The 16,638-nt window shown below is 42.1% G+C and overlaps 5 protein-coding genes across 6 annotated transcripts in view; all 5 read right to left on the reverse strand.

Annotated features, from left to right (window-relative positions):
* The window catches only part of LOC128445521 (protocadherin gamma-A4), a 248,766-nt gene that overhangs the window by 212,555 nt on the left and 19,573 nt on the right, over positions 1-16,638 (reverse strand). The gene's annotated exons all lie outside the window — the stretch shown is intronic.
* Positions 653-3,290, reverse strand: LOC128446335 (protocadherin gamma-A12). Its single transcript, XM_053429354.1, has one exon. The coding sequence runs from the start codon at positions 3,071-3,073 to the stop codon at positions 653-655; it is 2,421 nt and encodes an 806-aa protein (XP_053285329.1). The 5' UTR covers positions 3,074-3,290.
* On the reverse strand, positions 3,830-6,786 carry LOC128446336 (protocadherin beta-16-like). Its single transcript, XM_053429355.1, has 2 exons — positions 4,296-6,786; positions 3,830-3,850 (listed from the first exon to the last, which is right to left on the reverse strand). Exons 1-2 carry the CDS (start codon positions 6,672-6,674, stop codon positions 3,830-3,832), a joined length of 2,400 nt encoding a protein of 799 aa, XP_053285330.1. The 5' UTR covers positions 6,675-6,786.
* LOC128446338 (protocadherin beta-16) lies at positions 7,538-10,089 on the reverse strand. Its single transcript, XM_053429357.1, has one exon. The coding sequence runs from the start codon at positions 9,977-9,979 to the stop codon at positions 7,538-7,540; it is 2,442 nt and encodes an 813-aa protein (XP_053285332.1). The 5' UTR covers positions 9,980-10,089.
* LOC128446341 (protocadherin beta-15-like) lies at positions 12,564-15,177 on the reverse strand. The gene has a single exon (XM_053429359.1). It carries the CDS (start codon positions 15,036-15,038, stop codon positions 12,564-12,566), a length of 2,475 nt encoding a protein of 824 aa, XP_053285334.1. The 5' UTR covers positions 15,039-15,177.

A 16,638-nucleotide genomic window follows, 5' to 3' on the forward strand; every position in this document is an offset into this window, starting at 1 on the left:
ACCAGGTAGAATGATCTAAGCAAAAACCAAAGAATGCCTTTTGCAGAACACTGAAGACGACTTTAGTGATATCGAGTGCGTCCCTATGAGAACCATCAACTTTTCTAAATGCATCAGGAAAGTTACAAGGACATGTCATCATTCTGGGCAGCACACAGTGTGTTTTGTTATAAGGTTAGTGCGTCTGTAACCGGTAGTCAGGTTGGTGTCTATGTGATTCAACTCTTCAACATTTCTGAAAGCATCAATTAAATCTACTGGACATTTATTCACAGCCTCATTGGCAAAACAAGTTAGTTATTGAAACTAATCTTTAATGTTTGAAACTGCATCTCAAGTGCAAAAGTGAGGTTCAGCCCCAAGGACAGAGACACACAGATAGTTTGTGATCAAGTGATACAGCTTTAAGGGGGGACTAGTTTATACTGTCCCTTGAATGACCACAAATTGAAATGGCTGCATTTCAAGATGAGTGCATCAGAACAAACTATTACTTTAGAGTAAAGGTTGAATTATTTCAAATGGACTGAATCTAAAAAAAAGAATCTTCATACCACACATTGTGTATTTGCCATTTAAAAATCCAAGGCCGGCATATACAAATTTCTCTGTGGGTTTCGGTAAATTGTTTAGAAGTAAATTCAGATTTTTTTTAGCAGAATATGACAGCCGGTCTTACCTCAGGAGAAGAATCACAGTCTCCAAATGCATCAGCAAAGTCAGAGGGACTTTTCCTCAGAGTCTGGTCAGCAGGCAGTGTGTTGTCATTGTAAGACGTCACGAACTTAAAGTCACTGGTTCTTGAACCTGTTGTCAGGTAGGCGTCATAATTGTAAGTGCTGCGTAAAGTTCCTGTGCCGTCAACATCTGCGTAATTAGGAGGGAGATAAGCGCTGGGGATGGCGACAGCTCCGTCAAACAACATTCTGGGCTTTCTCCTGCGACAAAACCTCACACCCAGGATGATGATGATGAAGGTCAGGAAAAAGGTGGAGACAGAGACCAGCGCTATGATCAGGTAGGAGGTCAGTTTTGAATTCTTCTCATCATAAGAAATGTCCTTCAGCTCTGGCACCTCAGCCAAGTTATCAGAAATAAGTAAATACATGGAACAGGTGGCAGACAGAGAGGGCTGTCCGTTATCTTTCACCGCCACAATAAGGTTCTGTTTCATGCTGTCAGATTCAGAAATGTCCCTCTGTGTCCTGATCTCTCCGCTGTGGACACCAATAGTGAAAAGTCCCGGATCAGTGGATTTGACTATTTGATAGGACAGCCAGGCGTTCTGTCCGGAGTCCGCGTCCACCGCGATCACTTTGGACACCAGAGAGCCTCCGTGTGCAGCTTTGGGGACCAGCTCGGTCATGAAGGAGTTGCCCTCCGGGGCGGGGTACAGTATCTGAGGAGAGTTGTCGTTCACATCCGATATGAAGACGCTGACGGTCACGTTGCTGCTGAGCGGAGGAGAACCGTTGTCTCTGGCCATCACGTGGACTTTAAAGCTCCTGAACTGTTCATAATCAAACGACCTCACAGCGTGAATCACCCCCGTGTCTCCGTTAACTGATAGATAGGAAGACACCTGGGCACCGTTCACCTCACCAGGTAACAGAGAATAAACCACTGTACCGTTTTGTCTCCAGTCGGGGTCTCGAGCAGTAACGGAACATAACGTGGAGCCAGGTTTGTTATTTTCAGTCACATATGCGCTGTAGGACTGTTCCTCAAACACAGGTGGGTTGTCGTTGATGTCAGCTACCGATAACTGAACGGTTTTAGAGGAGGACAGAGGTGGAGAACCCTCGTCAGTGGCAGTGATTGTAATGTTGTAATCTGACACGAGTTCACGGTCCAGTTGTCCTGTGGTCACCAGAGAATAATAGTTTTTAATCGAAGGAACTAACTTAAAAGGGACATTTTGCTGAATCGAGCAGCGAACCTGTCTGTTATTCTCAGAATCTCTGTCCTGCACGTTAACAATGCCCACCTCTGAACCAGGTGACGCGTTCTCGGGAATCGGGTTGGTCAGTGACTTTAGATAAATAACTGGAGCATTGTCATTCACATCAGTAATATCAATAATCACTTTGGCTTCTGAAGACAGCCCATAACCATCTTTAGCCTCGACAAACACTTCATATTTGGATCCGTCTTCATAATCTATCTCGCCTGTCACACTGATTTCTCCCGTTTTCTCATCCAGTGAAAACATCTTTTTTGATTTATCAGAGAGTCGGCTAAATTCATATGTAACCTCTCCATTGACACCTTCGTCTGCGTCTGATGCACTTACGGTGATAATTTTCGTTTTCAGATGCGAGTTTTCTGGTAATGTGGCTGTATAAACGGCCTCAGTAAACACCGGGGCGTTATCATTAGCATCTAGTACAATGACGTGTATCGCTACAGTCCCGGATCTCTGAGGAGAGCCACCATCCACAGCCGTGAGCAATAATTTCATTTCCTGCTGCTGCTCTCGGTCTAGCTCCTTATTTAAAACCAATTCACCATATTTACTGCCTGCACTTGTCGTCTGAATACTAAACACAAAGTGAGGGTTTTGGTCCAAAATGTAGCTTTCAACTGAATTCTTGCCTATGTCTGCATCGTGAGCTGCGTTAATGCGATACTTAGCTCCTCTGACAGCTGACTCGTGTATTTCCAGCTTTACAGTTTCCTTCGGGAAAATTGGTGCATTGTCGTTCACGTCCTGCACCTGCAGAGACAACCGGTGTAACTCCAAAGGATTCTCCAAGAGCAAGTCGAATTTCAGAACGCACGAAGGCTTTTCTCCACAATGCTCCTCTCTGTCTATTCTTTCCGCGACCAATAAATCCCCGCTTCGAGGATTAATTACACAATACTCTCTTTCGTTTCCCTCCATGTCAACACGAGCTTTGCGAGCAGACAGTCTTCCCACTTCCAGTCCGAGATCCTTAGCTATATTTCCAATAACAGATCCACGCTTCAGCTCCTCCTGTACCGAATAGCTCAGGTCTCCGTCTACGTACTGCACCATAACAAAGAAAAAGACAAAGCCGCAGCTTTGAATAATGCACCGTTTGTGCATCATCTTAAATGGCACAACGTAAAATAGAACTGTATAGTTCCAATCACAATAAACACGCTATTCTGTCACTGTATCTGCCTGTCGAGCAGTTGTCGTCTTTGTTGAAGGCTGTGAAGAACAGACGGATGGTCGATCCCTATAATGGTCGGTGTGCAAAACAGGCTAAATATTCGACTCCATTGGTCTATAGTGACACCGTGAGTACAGAGGAGATATTACAGGTTAATAAAAGTGAATCAACTTTTTAAATCATATCGTTTGCTCTTAAAGTTCGACAAAAGGTTTACTTCCTTAGGAAAAGAGGACAGTATTCAAGCACTTTAAAGTTTTTTCCGAATTGAAGAAAAGTGAGATACTTGTTCACTAAATATCTTGACACAATATTGTGTCTCCTTTCGAAGTGATCCACCAATAGCAGTTCATAGCGACACCAGTTACATCTCCCTGAATGTGAGGTAATAATCGATCAAAGAAAATGTCCTTTAGGGTTTAAAGCTGAATAAATCAAGAACGCTGTTTTTGACTTTAAATTCGATATGGAATTGAAGACATGCGAAGATGCAACACTACGGTCGGGAAAATCAACGAGAAATACTTTTGTTATGTATTCATGAAATGTTTCACAGCAAATTGCTGCATTAATAACAAACGGCCTACATCCATTTCAATGCTATTTCCCTGTTGTTGTTATATTATAATTTTTCATTCAAACTGCATTAAACTACACTTGTGTTTATTTTGATATAAGACCCAGATGGGTCAAGAAAAGATATTGGAGAACTAAAGAGCGACGCAAGAGGAATGAGAGGTGGTAAAATAGAATAAATGGGTAGCAGCTCCAGAGTATTCACAACAGTAACATCAAAAGTTCAGCACCATGGACAGAGAAAACGCACAAGTTGCATATCAAGAGCAGAAATAATGATTGAACAGAAAATCTCTTATGGGGGGAAATAGGTACAAAAAAGAAAAGCCCATCAAACTTTATGGAAGTAGAACCCCTGAACAATAGCTATATAATAAATCTGAGAAGAAAACCAAAACACTAAGGTATATTTCGGACATTTCAAAACTAATTCAAATAATGAAAAATGAGTTGTAGTGATTTTTAAGAAAAATTGTGTCATGCGTTTAATTGTTAAAATTGTTCAGCATGTAGATAGAGAAAGAAAGACAATTTGAAAGTGCAAATGGAAGTCGAAAGATGAATAACAACTCTCCCTACCTCAGGAGAAGAATCACAGTCTCCAAAGGCATCTGCAAAGTCAGAAGGACTTTTCCTCAGAGTCTGGTCAGCAGGCAGTGTGTTGTCATTGTAAGATGTCACGAACTTAAAGTCACTGGTTCGAGATCCTGTTGTCAGGTAGGCGTCATAGTTGTAAGTGCTGCGTAAAGTTCCCGTGCCATCAACATCTGCATAATTAGGAGGGAGATAAGCGCTGGGGATGGCGACAGCTCCGTCAAACAACATTCTGGGCTTTCTACTGCGACAAAACCTCACACCCAGGATAATGATAATGAAGGTGAGGAAAAAGGTGGAGACAGAGACCAGCGCTATGATCAGGTAAGAGGTCAGTTTTGAATTCTTCTCATCATAAGAAATGTCCTTCAGCTCTGGCACCTCAGCCAAGTTATCAGAAATAAGTAAATACATGGAACAAGTGGCAGACATAGAGGGCTGTCCGTTATCTTTCACCACCACAATAAGGTTCTGTTTCATGCTGTCAGACTCAGCAATGTCCCGCTGTGTCCTGATCTCTCCGCTGTGGACACCAATAGTGAAAAGTCCCGGATCAGTGGATTTGACTATTTGATAGGACAGCCAGGCGTTCTGTCCGGAGTCCGTGTCCACCGCAATCACTTTGGACACCAGAGAGCCTCCGTGTGCAGCTTTGGGGACCAGCTCGGTCATGAAGGAGTTGCCCTCCGGGGAGGGGTACAGTATCTGAGGAGAGTTGTCGTTCACATCCGATATGAAGACGCTGACGGTCACGTTGCTGCTGAGAGGAGGAGAACCGTTGTCTCTGGCCATCACGTGGACTTTAAAGCTCCTGAACTGTTCATAATCAAACGACCTCACAGCGTGGATCACCCCCGTGTCTCCATTAACTGATACATAGGAGGACACCTGGGCACCGTTCACCTCACCAGGTAACAGAGAATAAACCACTGTGCCGTTTTGTCTCCAGTCGGGGTCTCGAGCAGTAACGGAACATAAAGTGGAGCCAGGTTTGTTATTTTCAGTCACATATGCGCTGTAGGACTGTTCCTCAAACACAGGTGGGTTGTCGTTGATGTCAGCGACAGATAACTGAACAGTTTTAGAGGAGGACAGAGGTGGAGAGCCCTCGTCAGTGGCAGTGATTGTAATGTTGTAATCTGACACTAGTTCACGGTCCAGTTGTCCTGTGGTCACCAGAGAATAATAGTTTTTTATCGAAGGAACTAACTTAAAAGGCACATTTTGTTGAATGGAGCAGCGAACCTGTCTGTTATTCTCAGAGTCTCTGTCCTGCACGTTAACGATGCCCACCTCTGAACCAGGTGACACGTTCTCAGGTATGGGGTTAGTCAGTGACTTTAGATATATAACTGGAGCATTGTCATTCACATCAGCAACATCTATCATGACTTTTGCGTAAGAGGTCAATCCCAAACCATCTTTTGCAGTAATGCGCAGTTCAAATGATGACACCGTTTCAAAGTCGACCGGGGTCGTCAATTTGACATCACCCGTCTTATGATCTATAGTAAAAACTGATTTCACATCCTCCGAAATGTGTCCAAAATCGTATGTAACATCTCCATTTAGACCTTCGTCTGCATCAGTTGCACTCACCGTCAGCACGACAGTGCCCAGTGGAGAGTTTTCAGGTAGACTGGCTTTGTAAACGGCCTGACTGAACACTGGGACGTTATCATTAGCATCCAGTACAGTAATGTGAATGACCACAGTACCTGACATTTGAGGAGATCCACCATCAAGAGCTGTGAGAAGCAGATTGATTTCTTTCAAATTTTCACGGTCCAGCTCTTTGCTAAGTACAAGTTCGACAGAATTTGTTCCAACCCCCAGAATAAAATTATCATTACTTTGCAGGTCGTACCTCTGAACTGAATATTTACCTATATCCGCATCGTGTGCTTCTTCTATTGGAAAACGAGCCCCTTTCACCGCGGATTCCCTAATATCTATGTGAATTAAATCTTTATTAAATTTGGGCGAGTTATCATTAATATCCTGAATATGTAGACTAATTCGATGCAATTCTAACGGATTCTCTAACATTAGCTCTTGTTTTAAAGCGCAGGATGCTTTGTCTCCACACAGGCCTTCTCGGTCAATGCGCTCGGCAACGGTCAGGTCCCCGTTACGAAGGTTTATGTCACAATAACGTTTCTCGCTTCCATCCGTATCGATCCGAGCCTTTCGAGCGGATAGTGTACTTCTGTCAAGACCCAAATCTTTCGCGATATTTCCGATGAGGGATCCGCGTCTCATCTCCTCGGGAAAAGAATAGCTCACATCTCCATTTGCGAAATGCAAAGAAAGGAGCTGCAAAACAATGGCACAGCTCCGTAATGTAAATCCAGCGATAGCCATCGTGTCGCTGATCTCTGACTCAGTAAATGTGTCCTATTAGGTGGGCGGGAACACAACCAAAAAGAAAGGAATAAATCGGAAATCTCAACCAAGAAAAATCAAGTCTCTTCCTGTTTCGACGATCGACTGCAACAGAATAAACCACACTACTGCTCGCTCGGAACATTGCGGGTGGATAAGGACACACACACACACACAATTTCACAGCTGGTGTACAGCGACATCGTGAGTCTCCTCTACAAACTGAATAAGGACCACCTGCAGGAAGTCTGTGCAAGATTTACAATCAATAAACAGATTTATATGAAGAGCAAATTAGTATAAACGAAAACTTCTACAGGAAAATAACTACTGACATATAAGGAAGATTACACATGAAGAGCGCATCTCAAACACGATTATTTGACGAGGACACCGCATACGGAATGTACTGCTCACATGTGACAATCACTCACATTTAATACTCACATTTCAAACGGCATATTCCCCTAAGACTTAAATATATACATTATGATTTAAACCAAAACAAACGAGTGTGTAGCTATAAAAGATGTATATGGAAAGTCACAAACGTCCCAAAATCCAGCTAGGAAACTACACAGCTGTTGTAAAATGCATCTAATGTCCACTGCATCGGTTGGTCGGCAATGTTTCAAAGAATGACCGGAGAATATCAGGTAGGGAATTCCAGCACAACTGTTACTAAGCAATGTGAGTTCATAATTCTAAAGACAAATAGCTAAAATAGAGCCAACTTATAACCACGTCAGGGAACTCTTTTATTTCATATTTTAAGAAGCGATTATTCCAAAATTAGTACCTCATTACAAGTCAAAAATCTGATTTCTATTTAAGTATGTGCATCAATTATGCATTGCCCTTACCTCAGGAGAAGAATCACAGCCTCCAAACGCATCTGCAAAGTCAGAAGGACTTTTCCTCAGAGTCTGGTCAGCAGGCAGAGTGTTGTCATTGTAAGATGTCACGAACTTAAAGTCACTGGTTCGAGAACCTGTTGTCAGGTAGGCGTCATAATTGTAAGTGCTGCGTAAAGTTCCTGTTCCGTCAACATCTGCGTAATTAGGAGGGAGATAAGCGCTGGGGATGGCGACAGCTCCGTCAAACAACATTCTGGGCTTTCTCCTGCGACAAAACCTCACACCCAGGATGATGATGATGAAGGTCAGGAAAAAGGTGGAGACAGAGACCAGCGCTATGATGAGGTAGGAGGTCAGTTTGGAATTCTTCTCATCATAAGAAATGTCCTTCAGCTCGGGCACCTCAGCCAAGTTATCAGAAATAAGTAAATACATGGAGCAGGTGGCAGACAGAGAGGGCTGTCCGTTATCTTTCACCGCCACAATAAGGTTCTGTTTCATGCTGTCAGATTCAGAAATGTCCCGCTGTGTCCTGATCTCTCCGCTGTGGACACCAATAGTGAAAAGTCCCGGATCAGTGGATTTGACTAACTGATAGGACAGCCAGGCGTTCTGTCCGGAGTCCGCGTCCACCGCGATCACTTTGGACACCAGAGAGCCTCCGTGTGCAGCTTTGGGGACCAGCTCGGTCATGAAGGAGTTGCCTTCCAGGGCGGGGTACAGTATCTGAGGAGAGTTGTCGTTCACATCCGATATGAAGACGCTGACGGTCACGTTGCTGCTGAGCGGAGGAGAACCGTTGTCTCTGGCCATCACGTGGACTTTAAAGCTCCTGAACTGTTCATAATCAAACGACCTCACAGCGTGGATCACACCCGTGTCTCCGTTAACTGATAGATAGGAAGACACCGAGGCACCGTTCACCTCACCAGGTAACAGAGAATAAACCACTGTACCGTTTTGTCTCCAGTCGGGGTCTCGAGCAGTAACAGAACATAACGTGGAGCCAGGTTTGTTATTTTCAGTCACATATGCGCTGTAGGACTGTTCCTCAAACACAGGTGGGTTGTCGTTGATGTCAGCTACAGATAACTGAACAGTTTTAGAGGAGGACAGAGGTGGAGAGCCTTCGTCAGTGGCAGTGATTGTAATGGTGTAATCTGACACTAGTTCACGGTCCAGTTGTCCTGTGGTCACCAGAGAATAATAGTTTTTTATCGAAGGAACTAACTTAAAAGGGACATTTTGTTGAATGGAGCAGCGAACCTGTCTGTTATTCTCAGAGTCTCTGTCCTGCACGTTAATGATGCCCACCTCTGTACCAGGTGACGCGTTCTCAGGTATGGGGTTGGTCAGTGACTTTAAACCGATAGCAGGTGGGTTATCATTGACATCTGTTACGTCTATAATAACTGTACAATATGACGTAAGACCTGGACCGTCTTTCGCTCTTATCCGTAGTTCAATAGACGTCTCAGTCTCATAATCAATGGACCCGGTGACTCGTATTTCTCCAGTCTTCTGGTCAAGTGAGAATAGCGTGGCATGTTCATCAGACACATGATCAAAACTGTACGTTATGTCACCATTTGCTATCGCGTCTGCATCAGTTGCGCTCACTGCAATAACTACTGTTTCTAACGGTGCGTTTTCAGGCAAATTTGCTTCATATACGGCCTGATTAAACACTGGTGCGTTATCATTAGCATCGAGCACAGTGATGTGAATGATTGCAGTACCCGATCTCCTCGGAGAACCACCATCTACAGCCGTAAGCACCAATTTTAGATCGTTCTCTTGTTCTCGGTCTAATTCTTTAACTAAAACCAGCTCGGAGTGTTTCCGCCCACTACCGTCTGTATCCACATTAATAGTGAAATGTTCATTATTTTGTAAATTGTATTGCTGCACCGTATTTGAACCGATATCTGCATCATGGGCTTCAGTGAGTAAAAATCGAGCTCCTTTATCAGCTGATTCTCTAATTTCAAATGAAATCAACTCTTCACTAAAGTGCGGGGCGTTGTCGTTAATATCTTGCACATGAATACTGATACGATGAAGCTCTAAAGGGTTTTCCAGTACAAGCTCTTCTTTTAAAAGGCAAGTCGCCTTCTTACCACAAAGACCCTCCCTGTCGATCCTGTCTGTCACAATCAAATCTCCGCTGCTCAGATTAATATCGCAATACTGCTTGCCACTCCTGTCGGTGTCAATGCGAGCTTTACGCGAGGAAAGTGCAGCAGTCCCGAGGCCGAGGTCCTTTGCTACATTTCCAATCACAGACCCGCGTTTCATCTCCTCTGCGACAGAGTAGCTCACGTCTCCGTACGCGAAATGCAGGCTGATGAAAAGGAGAACAACACCATAACGATCCATAGAAAACCCTCTGTACACGCGTTTTCCCGTCATCGACCAGGCGTTCATCCTTCCCTGGGCAAGTCTTTCAAAGTGGTCAAAGCCAGGATATATTCCTCGTGAATAATTGTCCGAATATCACGACAATGTAAGCCCTTTGTATCGTTCTTCACACACATGCGCACTGAACCACAAGACGGTTTGCAATGGAGGGAGAGAATGGATGAAGCAAATGGCACGTCCTTCCATGGTTGGTGCACAGTGACACCTAGAGTTAAATTTAGTTATAGCACTGCAATCTCTACAAGTAGACAATTTCACTCTGTGTGTCAAGGTATAAAAGACTGTTGTTCTCTCATATCTGTAGAGGACCCAGTGATATTTTAGCACTGATAACTTTTCTGCATTGCACTTTTCATAAAATGTCCTTAATATAAATAACGTTAATAAATGTATGACCTAAAGAGACACTGCACTTCAGTATTCATTGGTAAACATACATTTTCCATTACAACATACCTGGAAGATGTTATAATGTGCATAGAGATTCTAAGAGTATATGCAACAGAAAGTTGTACTTTAAACCAAAAACCAAACAAAGTGAGGTTAAATACCAAGACACACAATGCACAGCATTCAGTGTATATCAACCAACGTATATTTTCCTAGAGACCAACATGACTCCTTTCTGCATCACTGAGAGGGACAACAAGTGAGTGAACTGGTTAAATAACAACATAACAAAGCAAATGTGCAGTGGAAATATTGCAATAAAATGTTTGGATATTCAATATATGCTGGAATTCAGGATGAGTTGATTTGGAAAATAAGACTTCTGAAAATCAGGTGATTATAAAGCCCATGACAAAAAATAAAATAAATGGCTCCAAGTTGTTCTGTTGTGTATTAACTTAAATTAGAAACATGCTGCAGATAGTTTATTTGAACGTGTTCAATAAACCGACTTAACAAACTTGGACAGCAAAATTCACTATATATTACCACACTCGACATCGGCCTTTATCTCTGAAAAGATATGAAAAAGTTCAATATTTTCACATAAAAAGGACAAATCCCTGAAGTCCAATTAGATATCAAACTATTTAGAAGGGTTCTAATAGGGAGGAAGTACCACTACTGACAACACTTGTATTTTAGGTGACAACTTCCAAGCCAGTATGACTTCTTGCTCTGTGTAAATTATGTGGATGAGCTTAGAACCCTTACCATGAACTAACTTAGACAAGGGCCTCCTCAATCTACATGTTAATATACTTAAGTCAAGACAGACAAAATAATGCGCTGTCGTTATGAATGCAATCCACAATGGATTGTCTGCGGCAATATGTTCTTTAATAAAAGCGATGGAACTTTCTGTGATACCCACTGTATTTCAACAAGAGAAAACTTTTTATACATGCTCGTGTTGTTTACCTTTCCTTCAAAGGCAGTATAAACACATGCATCCATTGTAAGACAGACACTGTCAAGTATAATCTCATCTCTGCAAGAAGCTAAAGAGATGTATTTGTTCAATATAATTGTAGTTTAACAATAATTGCCGGCCAAGAAGTGGCTTCAGTCATTCTTAGATAAAAACAATTCCAAAAACTTTACACAAGGTCTGCAACCAGCATTTCAGTCATCACTAACTGATGTAATCTTTTGCAACTGCAGTCACTTAATATGAATTTCTACACCCAAGTGTTTTAAATTGAAACTCTAGCATTAGTCATACATGTAATACTTGCCCATAAGTATTCAACAGATATACTGTAGTGACTCAAGGACATTTTCTACAACAGCAAAATCAGAACAATGGGAGAAGGCTTAAACCAAGTGTATAAACCTGCAATCGATTCTTCGACTATGCAGTTGTATGGATATTCTTTGTGATTACAGTATGGTTTAAATTCACGAATGATACAGAAAAAAAAAACTGGGGTGGGTAAAATTATTTAAATAAAAAAACTAATATCAAAATATATCTGTAAAAGGTTTGACATTAAAAATGTTGCGATGTTATAAGCATTTTGGATATTTCGTGCACTCTGCGATGCCTTGCAAAACGTATATTAACCAATGAAATGAGAAAAGTCCTTTAGAAACTATGACCATGGTTATGCAGATGGGGCCAAAGAAACTATATTTTTGGAATGTTCATTTTAGATCCACAAATCCAATCATTTAGCAGTGCAAATAATTGCAAGCATATGTACGCTCCCAATATTTGTATCAACAATTGTGAATCAAAAGATCTACATAACGTTTTCCTCATTATTTTTGGAAGTATAATAACCAACGTCACATCACTGGGGCAGCCAGGCACAACAAAACAAAAACAACAAATATAATGCCACAAATGTCCTTGTCATCTTAACAAAACTTCCAATGACCATCTAGATATCATGGGGATGTATAAAATCCTGCGTGGTGATCAAATTATAGCAGGCTTCTCTAGTGTGTGACATACGTAATGTCACAAAATGTTTCTACAACCTGTGGTAACCATATTAATAATAAGTGCTGTTTAAGGTTCCCAAAACACAATCCTTTGGCAAACAGATTTGAATGAGAAAAGGGATTGATCATTTAAATAAAAGCACATCTTAAGATAGAAGCTTGTTACTTATTGGGACGATTGATGGTTTCTTCAGATTTTTGACCAGAATAAAGCAGTAAAAGAAAACATCAAATGCATTTTGATAAGTAAAATGATTCCTACCTCTGGAGAATCATCGACACCTCCAAACATATCAGCAAAGTCAGAAGGACTTTTCTTCAGAGTCTGGTCAGCCGGCAGTGTGTTGTCATTGTAAGACGTCACGAACTTAAAGTCACTGGTTCTTGAACCTGTTGTCAGGTAGGCGTCATAATTGTAAGTGCTGCGTAAAGTTCCTGTGCCGTCAACATCTGCGTAATTAGGAGGGAGATAAGCACTGGGGATGGCGACAGCTCCGTCAAACAACATTCTGGGCTTTCTCCTGCGACAAAACCTCACACCCAGGATGATGATGATGAAGGTCAGGAAAAAGGTGGAGACAGAGACCAGCGCAATGATCAGGTAAGAAGTCAGTTTTGAATTATTCTCATCATAAGAAATGTCCTTCAGCTCTGGCACCTCAGCCAAGTTATCAGAAATAAGTAAATACATGGAACATGTGGCAGACAGAGAGGGCTGTCCGTTATCTTTCACCGCCACAATAAGGTTCTGTTTCATGCTGTCAGACTCAGAAATGTCCCTCTGTGTCCTGATCTCTCCGCTGTGGACACCAATAGTGAAAAGTCCCGGATCATTGGATTTGACTATCTGATAGGACAGCCAGGCGTTCTGTCCGGAGTCCGCGTCCACCGCGATCACTTTGGACACCAGAGAGCCTCCGTGTGCAGCTTTGGGGACCAGCTCGGTCATGAAGGAGTTGCCCTCCGGGGCGGGGTACAGTATCTGAGGAGAGTTGTCGTTCACATCCAATATGAAGACGCTGACGCTCACGTTGCTGCTGAGCGGAGGAGAACCGTTGTCTCTGGCCATCACGTGGACTTTAAAGCTCCTGAACTGTTCATAATCAAACGATCTCACAGCGTGGATCACCCCCGTGTCTCCGTTAACTGATATATAGGATGACACCGAGGCACCGTTCACCTCACCAGGTAACAGAGAATAAACCACTGTTCCGTTTTGTCTCCAGTCGGGGTCTCGAGCAGTAACGGAACATAAAGTGGAGCCAGGTTTGTTATTTTCAGTCACAAATGCGCTGTAGGACTGTTCCTCAAACACAGGTGGGTTGTCGTTGATGTCAGCTACAGATAACTGAACAGTTTTAGAGGAGGACAGAGGTGGAGAGCCCTCGTCAGTGGCAGTGATTGTAATATTGTAGTCTGACACTAGTTCACGGTCCAGTTGTCCTGTGGTCACCAGAGAATAATAGTTTTTAATAGAGGGAACTAATTTAAAAGGGGCATTTTGTTGAATGGAGCAGCGAACCTGTTTGTTACTCTCAGAGTCTCGGTCCTGCACGTTAACGATGCCCACCTCTGTACCACGTGGGGTGTCTTCTGGTATGGAGTTGGTCAGTGACTTAATTAATGTAAAAGGGGCGTTGTCATTTACGTCTGTGATGTCAATTATTAATGAACAATAGGAAACTAATCCCGGACCATCCTTAGCAGTAATTTGCATTTCATAGGCAGATAACTCCTCATAATCGATTGGCCCAGTTACTGTTATTTCACCAGTTGCATGATCGAGGGAAAATACGTTATTACCCTCATCAGAAATGTGATCAAATTCATAAGTCACGTCTCCATTCACTCCCTCATCTGCATCAGTCGCGCTCACTGTGACCACCATAGTATCTAAAGGTGAGTTTTCAGGCAAAGTGGCTTTATAGACCGCCTGACTAAACACTGGGGCGTTATCATTAGCATCCAGCACAGTGACATGAAGGACCGCAGTGCCTGATCTCTGAGGAGAACCTCCGTCTGTTGCCACAAGCACAATCGTTAGCTCGTGTTGTTGTTCTCTATCAAGCTCCTTCTCTAAAACCAACTCACTGTATTTTCCACCTCCGCCTTTTGTAACAACATTCAGTCTGAAGTTTTCATTTGCCTCGATACTATAACCCTGGACGGCGTTTTGACCGACATCTGCATCATGGGCCTCATCTAAACGATAGCGACTTCCTTTATCAGCCGATTCACTAATTTCATATTTTATTGTGTTCTTTTTAAACTGTGGTGAATTGTCGTTGATATCTTGAACGTGAATATTAATGCGGTGCAGTTCTAAAGGATTCTCTAAAACAAGCTCCTGCTTCAAAAGGCAAGATGCCTTTTTGCCACAAAGCCCCTCTCTGTCGATTCTATCAGCAACAATGATTTCTCCCGTGCTCAGATTAATGTCACAATACCGTTTGCTGTTCCCGTCTGCATCAATGCGAGCCTTTCGAGCAGACAGTTTCCCCACCTCAAGTCCAATGTCTTTCGCTAAATTTCCAACAACTGAGCCGCGTTTCATCTCCTCTGGGAACGAATAAGCCACATCTCCACGGACGCTACGCAGGAACAGAAGAAATACTCCCAAGAAGGTTATAACAAGGCCGAGAGCTGAAAATCCTTTGTGTCCCATTTTCCTGAAAGACCAATGCTGATATCACCTCAAAGAAGACTTGGAAGAACAAAAAATAACCGATCATCCGTAATCCTCTTCAGACAATATGTACAGCCGACAATCAATGGTGCGAATTCGCTGTTTTCATCGACGGATAATATATCATGGGTTGGAAATGTGCAAGCACGTACGGTCATAACGTCAAGCACTAATAAGTAAAGCTGGTAGACAGCGACACTTTGAGCAAAGAGTGTGTATTACATAATATTTAAATAAATGAGTATTCTAGAAATAAAACAACAATTTTGAAAAAAGAAAAGGGGACAAATAAACAAAGTCCAGGCTGCAGTCTGAATCAATCATAAATAGCCTAATACAATATGAATTAGGATTGATGTGATTATTATTCTACTGAACAAAGTCCAGAGAAGGTTAGTTACTACTTAACAATGCCTTTATTGCAGAACAGTGATCATTAAGGCTGGTTGATTTCAGCACCATGGATAGATCCCACAGTAAATATAATGGCACCATTGAGCAGGGCCAGAGTTTATCTGGACTCTCAGAAGATGTTTCCCAAACAGAAAAACTAAAGTAACAAGTGAGTAAAGTAAATCTGAAAATCTGAACATGACAATCCATATATTTAATTCAAAAAACTGCTTCTTTGAGAAAAACTAGTGGGCTAAAGTGACTACTTGAAATAATACAATGGGCTATATAACATTTAACCCTAGGATTGTTGCATGAAACACTTATTCGATTGCAGACCCTAAATAGTTTTATTACCTCAACCTTTTCCCACTACTCAAGGAAAGTGTTCAAGGAAAATGCTCTGAGTCTTCTGGAGAAAGAAAAGTTTCCCATTGCGCCTCATTTGATAGATCCTGTCCTTTAGACTTGTTGATGTGATTACAAAGCAGTTGTCATAGGTGGATTTTCATTAAATGGCCAAGTTAATTGAAATTGCAGGAAAACAGTGTGTAGCCTTCACGATAAGAAAATAGGTACAGAATTCCAGACATTTCAAATGGTAGACATAGTGAAGATCTTTGGAACAACATGTCCAATAACAGAGTGAGTTTTTTCTTCTATTCACATTACACTAAATAATTCCAGAGTTATGATTAAGCTGCATTCATTTTTGTGTTATGTTAGTAGGCTGAACCGCCTTATTAAATATTCTGATAACTAACAAATGAAGGTGAATGAAAAAGCAATGACACCGACCTCTAAGCATCTCGGAACACTTCAACAAATGTTTATCCAAACATCTAAATCACCGGAGCAGCCAAGCACAACAAAACAATAAAGAAAAAATATATAGCCGCAAATAAATAGCCCTTGACATTATAACAATAGTATCAATGGCCATCCAGATAAAATCCTGTGTGGTACCAACATTAAAAACAGACAAATTGGAGGTAAACAGCGTTCACAAAATTAAAAGTAACATTAAAAGTAGCCTACACCACTTACAACTCTGCCTCCATGCTTCAACAAAGTTAGGAGGACTCAGAGTCTGGTCAGCAGTGAGTGAGTTGTCAATTGTAACATAAGTAACGTGATGCAATGTTTCTACAAATTGTGGTCAGGTAGGCACCATATAAATACTAAG

This window comes from Pleuronectes platessa, chromosome 8, assembly GCF_947347685.1.
Source record: "Pleuronectes platessa chromosome 8, fPlePla1.1, whole genome shotgun sequence".
Taxonomy (NCBI): Eukaryota; Metazoa; Chordata; class Actinopteri; order Pleuronectiformes; family Pleuronectidae; genus Pleuronectes; species Pleuronectes platessa.